At 53.8% G+C, this 17,095-nt stretch overlaps 1 protein-coding gene across 3 annotated transcripts in view; it reads left to right on the top strand.

The window, feature by feature from the left end:
• The window catches only part of PCDH1 (protocadherin 1), a 58,164-nt gene that overhangs the window by 19,253 nt on the left and 21,816 nt on the right, over positions 1 to 17,095 (top strand). For all 3 annotated transcript variants that reach the window (XM_064724596.1, XM_064724597.1, XM_064724595.1), the window contains exon 4: positions 9,288 to 9,507. In XM_064724596.1, the coding sequence (XP_064580666.1) occupies positions 9,288 to 9,507 (220 nt within the window). The remainder of the gene's footprint in view (positions 1 to 9,287; positions 9,508 to 17,095) is intronic.

Raw genomic sequence — 17,095 nt, forward strand, 5'->3', positions numbered from 1 at the left:
GATCACAGTTTATTAGGGACTATTGGGGTGTCTCTTGCCCAGAGAGCTCAGAAACCTTTGCTAATGTGCTGGAAATTTGTCTGGAGCCAGGATCTGGTTTGACCAAGGATGTGATAGCAATCCTGGGATTTGAGGAGCTCATCCATCCCAGGGGTCCTGTGCCAGTGGGAATGGGAATTGGGGCAGTGCAGGCAAGATAAGTGGCTCTAAGAAGCCTCCCTATGACTTGTCCTACCTGTTTGATGTCTCCAAAGGAAGGTTTGTCTCACCTGGTATCTCCACTCATCGGGAGGTGCAGACCACTAAAGTGAGGGCTCTGCCCATCTCTGCAGCGTGTGGGTGCCCAGACCTCTGGAGCAGGCACAATTCCTTGGGCAGACAGGAAAAGCTGCTGCCCTTTGCCTGTGGAAATAGAGCTGCTTGCAAAACAGGTTTGCCCTCAGAGGAAAATTTTCAATTTGAAAGCAAATCAGGAAGAACTGACAGTTTTCCCCCCTGTTTCCCAGGTCAATCAGAATATATATTATATATAAATATTTTTTTTTCCTAGTAATATCTAAAGGCATGATTTTGCCTGACCTTTTTGAGTTGAGCTCCATAATTAATACTTGGCTAGAGTCCTGAAGTGAAAGGTACCTTTGCAAGAGCATCATTTTTTCATTTTCACGTGTCAGCAAAGATCTCCCCCCACACCCCAGCCCTGAAACAGGGAGCTCGCTTGAATAATGATCCGATTCCAGCAAATTGACAGGTTTTCTGTGGAAAGGCTTCCATGGAAGCATTCCTGGTTATCTCCATTTTTTTTTATAGAGTCCTGAGTCTACAGCTTCGGACCCCCTGCTCTCCCCAGAGCCTTCCGTGCTCCCTGTCAGCTCCACTGGGTGCAACTGGGAGCCAGATTAGCTCATTACTTTCCCAGCATCATTTCCCCACTCTGCAGCTGTTGGATTCCTCGAGGGTTTCATTCAAGTGTTGCTCCCAGTCCCGGAAAGCTTTTTCTCCCTGGGATCTTAAGATGGTTTTAACGTGATTATGAGGCCTCCTGCCGCGTCCAGGGCAATTTCCACTCCACACCAACCATCTCCAGAATAGCTCCATTATCAGCTGGATGGTGACAGACATTCCAGGCAGCACGGCCAGGCCAATTTAGACATCATTCCATAAAGATTATGACCCCTTTCCATTTTACCGTTCGCCCTTCCGATGATTTATTTCCGTATTTTCCTTGCCCGTCTTCATTTCACCCAAAGAAAAGCCAAATGGCACCTCCTGGATGGGCTCAGAGCTGGGATAGGCTGAGGGTTAGGCAGGCTCTGTCCCCAGGCTGCCTAAATGGGTCTCTAATTGCGTTAGATCTTGCTCTGAGTTAGATAAATTCGATCTGACCAGGCAGGTTGGCACCGGGCTTTGGCGGCTTCTTTGAGCATCATGCAAATTTCAGGAGGCTTCAGGGCACCTATGTGGAGTCAGCCCGCATTTTCCTGGATTTATTCATTAAATAGTGCCTCGGGAGCTGATGTCCATTTGAGGCTGGCTGCTCTGCTATCATTATTTGGGCAGGACTTGGAGACTGCCGCTGCTGACTGCAAGGTCAGCACTCGCTAATTGTCAGCAGAGCAGCCACTCAGGAGGGGAGCAGGTGCTTTTTGGGATGATACCTAGGTTTGGGAGCTGGGATTCCATGGATTCCTGTGCTTTTTTTTCCTCTGGTTGTGGGTTCCTTCTCTGGTTTGTCAGCAGTGGAAGAGCTGAAGGGGTGTTGGGATTGGGGATGGACACAGGGATTTGTGGGCAGATACAACCAGCACACGAGACCCCGTGAGCATCATGGACCAGAGCGATCACCCCATGGCTGATGTGCCCTGTGGGACCCCAGTGTCTGTGGTGGGGGTGACCCCAGTAAGGCCAGGCTGGCAGATCACAGATTCGGGCCTCTATCTGTGCTCCAGAATTGTCAGGGTTCTTTGGGAGGGACAAAATCTTGGGAAGGCCTGAATGAGTGCTTTGAATAAAAGGATGGGTCTCACAGGTGTGAGACCACAGATCTTGGCTTAGAGATGGGTCCGTCCATGTCCCTCCCTTGTCCAAAGCAGCCCCTGGGACCTGATCCCAGCCCTTCCCTCAATTCCTTCATGTTGGGCACACAAGGAGCAATCCTGGGAATGCAGCTGGGTCTGCTCAACTAACTGAACCCCTGGAGATGCTGTGCCAGGGCAGGGAGGGGCCCTTGGGGCAGACAGGACCCCCAGGCCACTGAGGGCAGGAGCAGGAGGTGACACCAAGCCAGGGCAGTGCTTGCCTTGGCCCTTGTCCCCTGTCCCCTGTCCCTGTCCCTTGTCCCTGTCCCTGTCCCTCAGGGTGCTGCTGTGCAGGAGATGCCCTGAGCTGTTCCCATCACCTGCAGGGTGAGTGCAGAACAAGCAGGGAGGGCTCTTGGGGGGCTTCTCCTCCACAAACCAGTGCAGTGGGCACACAATGTGCTGCTGGAGGGTCATGGAAGGATGGGAAGAGCTGTCTGAGCTCCATTCTCACCCCAGCAGGGCAGCAGAAGCTCTGGTGGCTCAGAGGAGCTGTAAAATGGTCGGCTCAGGGACGAGCTGTGTCCTGTTTCCTGGAGCCTGAGCGTTGCCCTGGGTGGTTTTGGCAATTCAGCTCCAGCTTTCCTCGAGGCCTGCCCTGGTTTCCATGGACATAAAATTCCCCTCAGCCTCCTGCTCCCAAGGCTGTGCAGCACTGGAGCCCTGCTCCTCGCCAGGCAAAGCAAACAATTCCCAAGCCTCCTCCCATGGAAAGCTGGCTCTGGGTCACCCAAAGCACAATCCTTGGGCTTATCTTTCTCTCTTCTCTCCATATCCAGGGAAGGCTCCAGGTTGGTGTGTGAGGGAGAGGGGCTGATGAATCCATGTGGAGTTGGGTGGCTCCAGTGCCACAATGGTTCCCTTGTGGCTCAGTTTGATATTCCGGGCGCTGGCTCTGACATTGCCTTTCACTCCCAGCCCTGTGAGTTGCTGCATTGTGGCGGCTGCAGGGGAAGCAGCTCCCTTGGCAGCTGCCTGAAAGGAGCTTCTGGCGTGTGGGGAGGCACAGGAGGCCAGGGCAGCGTGGATGCTGCTTTGGGATCAGCAGTGAGCCGGTTAACAGGGGCTGGATTTTCCCCCAGGGTGGCTCCCCTCCATCCCTGCCAGCAGGAAAAGGGTGCCCGGGGCGGATTTTGTGGTTTCCTTTGTGAACAATGGAATTCCTCCTGCTGCTCAGTCCCTGCCCTCTCCCTCTGCACAGGCAGTGGTGCCAGTGGGTTTGTGGGGACATGGTGACATCCTGAATTCCTGCTGCTCAGTCCCTGCCCTCTCCCTCTGCACAGGCAGTGGTGCCAGTGGGTTTGTGGGGACATGGTGACATCCTGAATTCCTGCTGCCTCCTGGCACTGCTGTCATTTGAGCTGAGTTTGTTTTCCCTGGGTTTAGTAAGGAGAATCAGCCTGGTGGATCATGCTGGGAGCTGGGGATGTTTGAATGAGGGAGCAGAGGGGCTGAGGAGTGCAGGATCCCCTGACCCCCGTCTAGAATCCATGAGTGGGATCGTCACAGAATCATTAAGGCTGGGAAAAAAGCCTCCAAGATCATCCAGATTTGATGTCACCCAGCCACCCAGAGCACTGAGTGTCACCTCCAGTCATTCCCTGAACACCTCCAGGGATGGTGATTCCACCACCATCTGATGCCTGACCACCCTTTCCATGAAGAAATATTGGAAGAAATGTCCCCCAATATTCCATGAAAAAATATTGGAAGAAATACCTCCCAATATAATTTTTCCTAATGTTCCCTCCTGTCAAAAGGAATCAGCACAGTCAGGGATTGGTGTTGGGGGGTTTGGGATGTGCAGCCAGGACCAGGCAGGTCAGGGACAGCCCACAAAAGCAAAGCTCCAAAAACAAAGTTCCTCACCAAAACAAAGCTCCAGATGAGCCTCAAAACCGGAGCTGTGGGTTTGGGGCTGGCTTCCCTCTGGCTGGAAAACTGGGGAAGAGCTGGAAGGGGCACAGGGAAGGACAAATGGGATGCAAGGGGCACAGGGAAGGGCAGATGGACTGGAATGGGCACAGAAAAGGGCAGATGGGATGGAAGGAGCACAGAAAAGGGCAGCAGGGCTGGCCAGGGCTGCCTTGTGTCTGCAGCAGGACCTGGCAGAGCCGGATGCAGCCTGGATTTGTGGAATTGGAAGGGGGCAGAGCGAGGAGTAATTACTGCCGTTCCTCACAACCCTGCAGGTAGGAGAAGTTCAAGGCAGAACGAGCAGGCAGCAGAGGCAGGAGCAAAGGGAAGAGCTTTTCCAGAGAGCACATGGGCTGGAGTTCGCTGCTGCCGGAATCTGCGGAGGCCGGAGCAGGCACGGCCTCAAAAAGGCAGGAGAGCACTTCACAGAGGATGGATGGGGTCAGCAGGGGGAGAGCTGCCAAGGATTCCTCCTCAGGAAAAATCCCTGAGCTGTGGCAGCACGGAACATGCAGGATTTTCATGAACATCCCCATCAGAGCATCCCTGCAGGAAGAGGGGGACAGGGGCTCAGTTTGTCCCTGGTGCTGGCACTGGTGTCCCCATCAAAAATATCACAGTGAGCACTGGGGAACCCTGAAAATGCAGGTTTTTTTATCCAAAGCCACAATTTCTCAGCTGAGAAAATAGACAGCTCTGCCCCAAATCTCATTCTAGCACAGTGGCAGCAGTTGGAAGTAGGAAACTAATAAATACTGGGGGTAAAAGGAGGGAGTTACAGCAATTAGGAGAAATGAGTCGTTCTGGAGTGTAGAAAATTAACAAGCAAAGCCAAAGACATTGGGGGAAAATCAATTATTACAAAGTCAACACAATAAGTACTTTAAAAAATGCGCCGGGAAGAGGTGGAATTCAGGAACTGTCAATTCCAAGTGGAGATTGCAAAATTGTTAATTATGGAGAAAAATGCAAAAGTATTGACTAAATAGGTGGAGTAATTTGGGCTGAGACATAACAACGTAGGATGTGGGACCTGCCCATGTGTTGGGAACCAGGAAAGGCATTCAAAATAGAAATATTTGACATAATAGAATGGAATAATTTTCAGCAAAGAGTGGGAACTCTCTGGTCTGGAGCTGTCCATGGGGCTGGGGCGCCTGGGGTGGGCAGGACTGGCAGGGCAGCGATGCCACGAGCAGCTGGAGGAGCTGTGCAGTGCTCAGTGCCCTGGGCAGCCCCAGGGAACAGCTGGATTAATGGCTAAAGCAGGGAAGGGCTGATGGAAATAGCACTGACGTCAGTCACTGTGCCTGATGGCAGGGGACACTGGGCACTGGCATTACGTGACAGGTCTGGCTTTTAAACCTCTCCTTAGGCATGGTCCTGGCCTCTGTGAGGAACAAGGGCTGCTGCAGGCATTCCCACAGGGCTGCAGAGGCAGAGCTGGTTTGTGTTGGGCACAGAGCAGCTGGAGACTGACGGATGCTCCCAGCTGATAATGGGGATTTTATCACTATCATTATTATTGTTTTTATTGTTTTGCATGAACACTGCTCTGAGGTTGGACATCAGCAGGAATTTCTCCATGGAAAGGGTGGTCAGGAATTGGGAGGAGCTGCCCAGGGAGGTTTGGAGTGCCCAAGGAACACCTGGATGTGGCATTTGGCACTCTGGGCTGGGGATCAGGCACAGCTTGGCCTCGATGACCTTGGAGGGCTTTTCCAACCTGGGATTCTGGGATTCTGAGCACGGTATAGTGAGGCAGATCTGGTTTATCCAGAGCTTAGGGAAGGGAAGGGAAGCTTGGCTGGGATTCCTTGTGGAGCCAGGTTCTCCTGGAGCTGCTCCTCAGCACTCACTGCCATTCACCATGCAATCAACGGTCTGGAAAGAAATCTGAAATCACTGCTGATAAACCCGTGGCTGCCATGGAGATTGGTGGAGTGGGAGATGGTGCTGGGGACGGAGCAGCCATGCAGAGCAATCCAGATTGCTTGGTAAACTGGGCCCATTTAAACAAAGTGCATTTTAACGCGGCCCAGCACGGAGGAACGGAGCTCTGGCTGATATCCTGGGAAGTGCTGGCTGTAAAATGGATTCAAGGGTCACGCTGCATGAGTAGCTCAGGGTTAAGAGGCTGGCACAGACCTCAGGTGGAAAAACCTGCGAGGTTGGAAGGGCAGGAAGGCGCTGCAGGAAGCCCTGGTGAGATGGCACCTGCAAAGGTCACCTCTGATGAGGAACGGGGAAAAACTGGGGCAAGCAGAGATGAGGGCCCCAAAACAGATTTGCTGTTTGCAGGTTGTGACTCGGAGCTGCTGTGTTTGACTCCTCAAACAGAAGGCTCTGCTGTGCCTGGACTGCCCTGCACAGGCAGCTCCTTGTGCAGAGGGCACTGCCTGCTCCAAGGCTCTTTACCCTCCCCAGAAAGGTCACACCAAACCCAATTTCTGTGAGTCAGGGCCAGACAAATCAATTCCGTGCTTTTCCATGATTCCAGCGCTGGGCTGAGGGGGTGGAGAGCATCCCAGGGACCCGCTGGTGGGGCTGGGCACAGAGGGAGGGGGCACTGCCCGTGCCAGTGCCACGCTGCCCTGTGGGCTGCAGGGAGAGGGCTCAGAGCCCCGCAGCGAGAGGAGCCCTTTCCAGGGCTGCCTGGTGACATTTGCAGGAGGTGTTTTTCAGGTACAAGGCTGCTGTTGGGATGCGACCCCCCGGGCTGGGGGGATGGTGGCTGTCACAGGCTGGCTGTGGGACGATGTTGATTTGTGTTATCTCAGCACCCCGAGGAACGGGGCTGGTGCAAGCAGGAGGGAAAGCAGGAGCTCGGGATGGGCCAGGCAAGGCAGGAAATTGGTTTCAGCTGGGTGGGGAGGGTGCAGGGGGAGGGCAGTGCCAGGCTCTACACGATGCCTGTGGGCTGGGAGGGGACTCCAGAGTGTCATTGTCACCTGGGCAGCGCTGCCTTGTCCTCAGCTCCAGCAGAGCCCTCCCAGCAGGGTCTCACCTGTGCCTTAATGGCAGGGGGTGCACCCTCTGCTCTGGCAGCCCCAACCTGTGCCCCCTGTGCTGTGCCCCCTCTGCTGTGCCCCATTCTGTGCCCCCTGTGCTGTGCCCATCCTGGCAGTGTCCAAGGTGGGCTGGACAGGGCTCGGAGCCACCAGGGCTGGTGGAAGGTGCCTGCCCATGGCACGGGTGGGATGAGATGAGCTTTAAGGCCCTTCCAGCTCAAACCCTGCCATGATCCTGTGATTACACCTGGCCAAAGCCTCCACTGTGGGGTTTTGCCACAGTGATTAACCCGGTGTTCCCCACTGCAGGTAGAGGTCACTCCTTCTCATCTGCCAGTGGTCCCAAGCAGAGGCTTTTCCTTTCCAGCCTTAACCTTCTCTTCCCTGAACCAATTTCTCTCTTTTTTTGAAATGTTTCATCATGGTTTCTGATGACTGCTTGTCTGTTCTTCTCTGCTGAAGTGGGGCACTCTCCCAGCTCAGCCTCCTGGCACCCAGCAGAGCTGGCACATCCCAGCCCGTTCACACATCCCAATATTGATGCGTTTTTGGGTGGGAGGCTGGCAGCAGGGGTGGATCCCCATGATGTGCAGTGATCCTCAGCCAGCTGTGAGTGCTCCTCACGAGGGTGCAGATGTGACAGACCCATCCCACATCTGTCATGCTGCTTTCATAGCCAGCAGCTATGAAAGCACAGCCCAGCCACGGATTCAGGACACAACCCAGAGCTTTCATTTGATCCATGATCCCAGCAGAAAAGGCTGTCTGCAGTAATTCCTTCGGGAATAACACTTTCCAAATGATTTGCACCCACATTACCCAGACAGGGATGTACCGTGCTGCACCTCTGCTGTTTGCTTGCATTACTTATGAGAAAATCAGCTAAAACAGTGTCAAAAAAAACTTCCTCAAGTTGAGCTAGAACATTTACTGCTCCTCCTCCCTCCACGAGGCCTGCTGTCTTTTCAAAGGAAGGAGTTCAATGGCTTGACATGTTTGTTTGTGACAAACCTACAGTGGCTGTTACTCATTTCCTTGTTATCTTGTAGGTACTTACAAAGAGTTCTTTTATCTGCTTCAGTATTTTTCCAGGAACTGAAATTAAGCTAACTGTTTTATAATTCTCCAGCTCTTCTTTTTTCTCATCATTAAAGACAGGCGCTATTTTAGCTCCCTTCCAGTCTTCTGGAAGCTCCCTGATTCTCTACAAATTCCTCAGGAAAAAAAAAAAAAGTCTTGGGAAAAAAAAAAGCAGCCCTAACAGCTCTGAAGTTACTTAAATCAGGTCTCTAAGCATCTGTGGTGAATTTAATCAGGTCCAACCAACCTTAAAGCAGCTCATCTAAATGCTCCCTCTGTGTTCCTTCCCTCTGTTCGTCTCAATTCCTTCCCCTTCCTGGCCGGTGCTGGCTGTGTGTGGGACGCCTGATTGCCACTGATTTGTAGGAAAGACACCAGCACAGAAAAAGGTATTCAGACTAAACGTTGTGTTGGCTTCTCTCTCACCTCATCACCTTCAGATCCCCTTTAAATAATTCCTGTCTTGGGCTTTTCCCCACATTTCTGGTGGGGAAATATTGTGGTGGCTTTTTCTTGCTCTCGGTGGTTGTGTTTCATTCCCCTCTCTTGCCCCTTGAACTCTCCACTCCACTCCTCGGTAATCACACCAAAGAAGGATTTGGTGGAAGGATTTGGAGCGGGATAATGATGTGGCTTAATGGCTGCTGGCAGGGAGCTGCTCCGAGCTGAGGCAGAGCTGGGGAGGGAGAGTGTGAACTGGGGTCTTGGAAAGGCTTAACGAGGTGAATCCTGAGGATGGGAGCTGGGGTCAGGCCAGGGGCTGGCAGGGGAGGGAGGATGTGGCTCTGTGCTGGGCAGGGATGCCATCAGAGAGGCTTTGGGGTGGCCTTGGCCACGCGAGACTCTGGGGCTGTGTTGGGAACCGGCCAAGTGGGGACCCCTGGTCAAGGGTGGGGACAGTGATTCAGGAGGCTGTGCTGATGGGGGGGACTTTTCCAGAGCTGTCCTGACATGGGAGGGGACACCTGGGTGACAGACAAGGCTGGGACAGAGCCATGGAGGGAGAGATGGGTTGGGGCAGCACAGGGACCATGCAAAGTGTGCTCCCTACATGTGATGGGGAGCTCTTTGCTGGGAAGGAGCCTGGTGCTGAGTGTGCCAGGATGGCTCTGGGGGCTGAGGATGGGGTTAGGTTGGATGTCCCCACCCTTTTTCCTCACCTGTCAGGTGGGTGATGCAACATCTTCTCTCTTGCCTGCAGTTACCTCATCGCCGAGTGACGTTCTCTGCAGCCAGCCAGGCTCAGGACCTGCAGGACCCCTCCCAGCACAGCTACTACGACAGCGGGCTGGAGGAATCCGAGACCCCCAGCAGCAAATCTTCATCAGGGCCCCGCATCGGGCCCCTGGCCCTGCCCGAGGACCACTACGAGCGCACCACGCCCGATGGCAGTATCGGGGAGATGGAGCACCCCGAGAACGGTACGTGCCCGCCCGCGCGCCTCTCCCCTCCCTGGGACTGTCCCCAAGGCTGCTGGCCCTCCATGATCCCTGTCCCCGGTGTGGGTGACGTGGGAGCTCGGCTGGGACACACTCAGCTTGGTGGGGATGAGGATGGAGAAGAGGGAAGGCTCAGAGCAAGGGAGCAGCAAGAGGGGTGGAGAGGGGACAGGTGGCTGAGGGAGGGGAGGTCTGGATGAGCTGGGGGAAGGGAGGAGTCAAGAAGACAGGTGGGTGGGGCAGAGGACAGGTGGGTGTGGCAGGAGATGGGTGTGGCAGAGATGGATGTGGCAGAGATGGGTGTGGCAGGAGATGGGTGTGGCAGGAGATGGGTGTGCAGGAAGCAGATGGGTGTGGCAGAGGACAGGTGGGCGTGGCAGGGGACAGGTGGATTTGGCCCGACACTGCAGTCTGAGATGGCAGCACCACCATCGAGCCAGCCCATGGGGTACTCGTGTGCTGCACTCAGGGGTCCCCTGGTTGCCCGTCCCCACCTCAGGGTGATTGGGGTGTGCTGGAGCTCCCCGTGTGTGTTTGGAGTCGGAGCTATGGGAGGTTCCAGGGGGCAGAGCAGGTTTAGTGGCGCAGGCTGGGCTCAGGAGATCCGTGGAGCGGAGGCTCATCGAGCATGGTGGTGATGATGGCAAACCCCAGAGAGACATGTCCCTTCACCCTGCCCCTCAGGTCACCTCCCCGCGGGGTCCAGCTTTCCCTGGGTACCCTGGGGGTGTCTGTGGTGTCACCACCAGAGAGCTGCTTCCCGTGGTCGTGCTGCTCGTGCTGCCCCCGTGCTGACCCCCTGGCTGCAGCCCACCCACCCCCTCAGCTGTCTTCTCCGGCCAGCTCCCGTTGCTTCCTTGGATTTGGCTCTGGCTGTGCACATAACATCTTCTCTCCTGTACCTGCTGCCTTCTGTGCTCGTGTCCCCAGGGGAGGTGGCTGTGGAGGTGGCAGGGTCAAAGAAACTTATGGGAGGGAAGAGGAGCAGGGGGCAGAGGGTTCTGCTGAAGTCTCCTCCTGTTTCTGGGAGCATCCTTGGCTTTGGGACAGGTGTGTGCATGGTGGGAAGATGGCTGAGTGTGTGTTCAGATGGTTTTTAGGGAGCTGCAAACCTGCTGGGTGCCTCTGTTGTGGAAATGGACAGGTCTAGTGGAACATCCCTTCCCAATTCCCAGGTTATTCCTGGAGTAACCTCGAGTTCAATGTGTTACAACCATTGGAGTGAGGCGTGGTGGGGTTCCCAAATCCATCTGTTGCACCCTCCTGTCCATGAGTGTTGTGCAGATGACTTTCTCCCCAAAAGTGCCAGTCAGTCACCTGGGAAGAGCAGTTTGGAGCAGTTCCTGGAGCCCTGGCACATGGTAGCAGTACTTGGAAGAGAGGCTGGAAGGGTGGTGAGCAAGGAGATGCTCCATGGATGAACTGAGGGATGCAGTGAGGTAGTGGGGGTGATGGATCTGGAAGAGGAAAGGTTGAGCCCTGGAATGTGACAGGAAACTCAGGGATGATGAGGGAGGATCAGGGCTAAAAGTAGAAACAGGGGAGAGAGAGGAGCACCTGGGAGGTGGAGGGCAGAGAGGGTTGTCTTGGGATTTTCCTTGGAATGCTCGTTGTGTGCCCGGCTGGATGGGCAGAGCTGAGGAAGGCCAGGGAACACGGCCTGGAGATGCCAAGGATGGCTCCCTGCCCACGGCATCACAAACCTGCCCTGCAAATCAGCTCCCTGTCTTGGCACAGGGTGCCCTGTGTGTGCTCACCTCCCAGGAGAGCAGGAATCACCCCACACCCAGATCCCTGTGTGGTGCAGACCCTGCGGAGGCTCCCAGGAATAACCACAACCCTGCTCCGCTCTCCATCCCCCAGAACGTCCTGCCTTGTCTCCCTTCCCATGGCAGGGGTTGGGAATCAGGCTCCAGGGGCTCCTGCATCTGTCCTGATGCTGAAGGACATCCTGTGCTGGGTGCAGAGGCTGTGGCAGGGCAAGGCTCTTGGGATCCCCCAGCATTATCCCGAGCTGGTCCTGGTGCTGTGCAGATAATCTGGCACGGCAGTTCAGGGGGGACCTGAGGAGCTGGGCTCAGGGTCGTGATCCTCTAAGCAGACTGTGAGGGCATCCTGGCACTGGGACAGGCGGTTTGGGGATTAGGAGGCACTGGGGTGTTAGAGCAGCTCACCAGAGTTGTGTTTGCTCTGTCCCCTGCCCGAGGTGGGGCACATTCACCTCTGTGCTTCCAGCCAGACCTTGTTAGCCCCGAGAAGCATCATGGCTTGTTCCTGAAAAGGCTCTCCAGTGATGTGGGACCATCAGGACCTTTTGGGGACCGTCCCACCATGTCCTTGCCTTGGCTGCATTGGCAGCCCCAGCCCCTCAGAGAGCTCAGATGTTGGGTTTTTGGGCAGACTGAGCTGTTCCTGACCTTCTGTTAAACCGCGGAGCCGCGCTGATCCCGCACCCCCATCCCGCGGCACGAGCGCCAGGCTGACACCACTGTGCATTTTCTCAGCTTTCATCTGGTTATAAATATCCAACATAACAGGGCTTCCATTGCTTTCTCCAGGAGATTATCCCTGCAGCCGAACCAATCTGATAAGCAAGTATGCAAGGCTATTTATAGCGTTTCAACTGGAAGACAGATCCATGCCTTTTCTTTGTAGATGGTTCTTCACTTGATTAACACACATCTCAGTGTCCTCCTTTTTTGGACCCTTTCTGCTGTGCAGACTGCAGTGAAATGCTGTATTGCAGGGGCTGAGCCAGGCCCTTTGCAGGAGGAATTACGCTGGTTCTGGTGAAGACTTCTCCAGGAGCTTGGCACTGACGTGGCAGATCCTCAGTCATCCCAGGCGTTTGTCATCCCTGCTATTTTCCCTCTCTGCCCACTGTTTCCTCCCCAACATTTCCCTGCGTTGTTCCCCACCTTGGTGGGGCCTGCTGAGCTGGGAATGAAGCTCAGGCTCCCACTTGGCCACCCGGTGCTTTTCCCAAAGACATCTGTTCCCCCCGGATCCCAGATTTGCTTTGGCTGGAAGGAGCCTGGGAATGCTGGTGCTCCATGGAGGCTCTGCCCTGCCATGATGCATGGAGGGCTTGGATGGGGACAGTGCCAGTCACTCTCCATCAGCCATTGAGGGAATTTAACAGGGTTTCAGAACCAAATATGAGAAATTTGGGAGTTGTTACATGGAGCTTGTTTTCCTTCCATCCCTGTGTGGTGCAAGTGTATCTGAGATTACATTTTATTGGATGAGGCATTTCTGATTCGTGTTTTTCCACCCCCAAAATCTGTTTTATGGCTGTTATTTAAAGTGAGGACCCCATGCCATTTTTAATGCATGCAGTTACAACTGTGCTCTGAGTATGGAATAAAAAACCACCTCATGAGCTTTCCCAACACTCTCGGTGCCGTAGGATCTGCTCTTCCCAGATGTTCATGAGTTTATCCTCACAGTTCCAGGGAAGAAACTCCGCCATAGGTGGGGAATGAAATAGAAAATTGCAATTTGCATTTTTCTGAGGTGGCTGCTCGCTCTGGGTGACCCTGGATGAGCTGGCAGCTCCTTCCTTTGCTGTTGGGATCCTGGTGTTCCAGAGGCAGGAATCCGGCTGCTCCCAGGTGCCAGAGCTCAGGCTGCTGCTGGCATCCGAGGTGGGAGCAGAGCTTGGCTTTGGGGCTTTGTGGCAGAGCTGGTTTCAAGCCCTCCTGCCTGGTTCAGGCTTTGCTAAGCCCAGCCTTGTCCTGGTGCTGTCTGAGCCCCTCCCAACACTTCAGCACAGCTGGAGTAGATGGATGGAGATTCCACTTCCCAGGTTTGGCTGCTGGGCTCAATAAACCGCCCCAGTCCAGGTTTTCCTTTGTTTCAGGGAAGATTGAGAGGGATGCATTGAAGAGGAAGAAGGAGCAGCTTGTCTTACCCGTGTGTGGCACAGCCATGAAATCCCAGCCTGTGATTCTGCTGGGAGCATCCCTTTAGGAATTTCCCACTTGTTTAGCACAGTGTGTGAGACCCCACGTGAGCCCTCCCAGTGGAAGGTCCTCGCTGCCCCCAGTTTCACCAGTCTACACTTAAACTCTGCTCCAGCTTCTCCCATCTCTTCCCACTGAGTCCCACAACACCAGAATTCCCTCTGCTGGTGCGTACTCGGAGATCCCATTCAGGCAACTCAACATTTAAAGATCTCTTTGAGAGAAAACTGAGTCAAGTCCCTCCCTGTGAGCAGAGCCAAGGCAAGGGATTTTGGCAGCTGGGTGTCTCTTCCTCCCTCCCACCCTTCCTCGCGCTCCTCCCAGCCATTGCCATCTGCTCCTGCCACCACCACAGACCTGCAGCCTCCTTCCTGGGCAGCAGCAACATCTGGCACATCTTGGATGTGTGTGGTGCTTTTTGGCAACCCTTGCAGAGGCAGCCTGGGGAGAAGTTTCCCTCTTCCTCTCTGCTAATTTCTGATTATAATTCAATCATTCCATTCCTCCGGCTCATTTTCCTCTCTGCATGGTCTCCAATTTGCCACAAGCTTTTGGTGGGCTGGATGTGTCCAGGTGATGTCCCACAGCCCCCCAGCAGCACTTGGAGACATCCACAGCAGCTCCAGGTGCAGGGATGATGTGTCTGGGAGTGTTTGTGTTCACAGTGTGACCATGGCATGGAAACGTGGCTGCACCTGGCTGTGTGTGCACCCTGCAGTGCCAGGGATCAGGGAATGGTTTGGATGGAGAGGACCTTAAACCCCATCCAGTCCCACCTGCCATGGGCAAGGACACCTTTGCCTATCCCAGATTGCTCCAGCCTGGTCTTGGGCACTGCCAGGGATCCAGGATGGGCATCCTGTGCCAGGGCCTGCCCACCCTCACAGGGAACAATTCCCAATTCCCAATATCCCATCCATCCCTGTCTTTTGTCAGTGGGGAGCCATTCCCTGTGTCCTGTCCCTCCATTCCCTGTCCCCAGTCCCTCTCCAGCTCTCCTTTAGGCCCTGGAAGGGCTTTGAGCTCTCCCTGGAGTTTTCAATGCTGAGCACCCCCAGTTTTGAGCTCCTTGAGAAGGTGGATGTCTCAGAGTACTCCCGAGCCAACCATCCTCTTTTCCAGCTCACCACAAGGATGGATGTGCAGCCCTGGGCAGTCGCTGCCTCCTGCCTCTGCTTTAGTGCCAGTCATGAGCTGCTTTTTAAGGTTCTCACTGCGATTGTTGTTCAGTTCCTCGCAGCCAACAGATGGGACAAAAAATTACATTCTGTCTCCTTCCCTGGCACAGAGACTCCTCTAGATCTTAAAATCTATTCTCTTTTTCCTACATTATCTTTAAATGTCCCTTTTGTCTTGCAGAAAGAGTTCCAGGCACATTTGCAGTCTGTGGAGTTGGGTTTTTTTCTCAAATGTACCGTGCAGCACTTCTGCTTTGTTGCAGAGGCTGAGGGATGCTTTGGGGTGGGCTTTGTCTGGGATGTGGGATTCCAGCTAGATCCGTGCCATTCCTGGTCTTTGCTGTCTGGGATCCAGCAGGTCACACAGCTGGGCTGGGGTCTGGCTGCTGCTTGGAATCCTCTCTAGCTGAGACATTGTGGGTTTGGGGTTTTTGTAACTGATCTTCATCCCTTTTTAACACTTCAGGGCTGGAATTCCTTTTGTCCTGACCAGCAGCTCCCACTGCTGCCTGGGTTTAGGGTGTCCACATTCTTTGTGACCATGTTCTGCTTGTCATCTGCCTCTGAAAATTCTTTTTGTGTCCCTCAGTGATCCTCTTCTTCTGCACAAGAAATTGGGAGCTTCTCTCCTTTCCACACTTAATGGTTGGTTCATCCCCAAAACCGGCTCCTGGTTTGCTTAATCACTGCTGGGAAAAGATTTTTATCAGGACAGACAACATCCAGCAGATTGCAAATGGCCCTGGATTACCCCATCCCAGTTTCAACATTTCTGCCTGAGCTGTAATTCCAGCCCTATTTCCTTATTTTCCATGTTTTCCAGTGGCTGTGTCTGGGCAGACTGTGACGCCAGAGCTGCTCAGGGCAGGGCATTGTCCTGCCATGCCAGCCAGGTGACCTTCCTTAATTGTCCCCAGAGCCCGGGGTAAGCAGGGGACGCTGTTCCCCTGCCCCAGGAGCAGGCACATTGCTCCCAGCTCCAGACACTGCCTTTAATCCTCTCAAGACCTTCTAAGAAGGCTGCTCCTCGCTTCAGACGTTGTCCAAAATAGCTGCAATAATTTATCTGCCTCTCCTGCCTCACAGGATTATGTGGTAGCACACACACAAGGCTGTCCTCGAGTTCTCCAAAGATCCTTGGCGGATCCTGGGCATCTTTAGAGGAGTTATTTGTAGAACCCAAATTTCCCTGTTGGATTCTGGTTGCTTTTCTCCCCCTTTCTGTCCCTGAGCCAACGTGGTGTGATTGTGAAAGGTCCAGGCAGTGCAGTCACTCGGAGTCAACGCCCAAGAGACAAAAACTCTGTATTTCAGTGGGAAGGTGCCTTCTCTTGGAGCATACCCAGGTCCCCATGGCTCTGTGTGTGCCTGCTGCATTCAGGGTTGGATTTTGGGAGTTTCTTGCTGGTCCTTCCCATCCTGGGCTGGGCTGGGATCTCTTCCACCCTGCCTTGCTGTCTGTGGCAAACCAGTGGAAATCCACAAATGCCCTCTTGCTTGTGTTATGTCCATCACATTCCTCCTGCTCTGAATTTACTGGGATGAGATAATTCCATCCGTTCTCCTGCTCTTTATTTACTGTGTGGATTTTCTGGGCAATCCTGCAGAGATCCCAGACCTGGAGAGCAGCTGGGAGCTGCTGACCCCAAACTCACCCTGTTCCTTGGAACCAATCTTGGGCTTGGTCAGCTCCATGGCAAACTTTGTGACTTTCCTTAAGGGAATCAGCTACAAACAGATGGGAATGTGGAAGTTTTTAGCTAAGAATTATAAATGAACTCGCTGAGGGAAGGCGCCTTCTTCTGTCCCAGGGAAGGGTGGATTTCCCATCTTCCCAACAAGGGAGGCCAAACTGTGTCATGGAACTCCTCCAGTCCAAGGCAGGAACGTTTTCCATCACATTTCACCTCAGCAGGCCTGGGAAAAGGTTCTCACCTGGCAGAACATGACCCCAGTGGCATTCAAACAGGAAGCCAACCCACACAGGACTTGGTATTTTCCTTTTCCCTGGCAATGGTTGCAAATTCCGATGCAAATGCCCATGCAAATGGTCATGCACAGCTATTCTTATCTCTGGGCCAAATCTCAACATCCCTTCTTTGGTAGAAAGTCGATTTTCCAAAAATAGTTTACGTCAGCCTCCAACTATTCATGTCTTTAGCTCGAGTTTGTTAAACCCGGCTCCGGGAAGAGTTTTCTGAATTAGATCTGCAATGGGAACAGGAGGGTGGGGCCCTTCTTTGCTTGTCCCACGTTCTTCTCCAGGGAGGACATTTCCTTGGAGTGAGGGGTTGGGTGAAGCTGCTTCAGGCTCTTCTTTTGTGTTTCCCAGCCCATTTTAAAATGAACGTGTAAACTTGGGACTTGCTGCCATTTCTTTGGACAGATGGGGACAGCCAGGAATGAGAACGATGATTTCTCCTGAGC

This window comes from Zonotrichia leucophrys, chromosome 13 (genome assembly GCF_028769735.1).
Source record: "Zonotrichia leucophrys gambelii isolate GWCS_2022_RI chromosome 13, RI_Zleu_2.0, whole genome shotgun sequence".
Lineage (NCBI taxonomy): Eukaryota > Metazoa > Chordata > Aves > Passeriformes > Passerellidae > Zonotrichia > Zonotrichia leucophrys.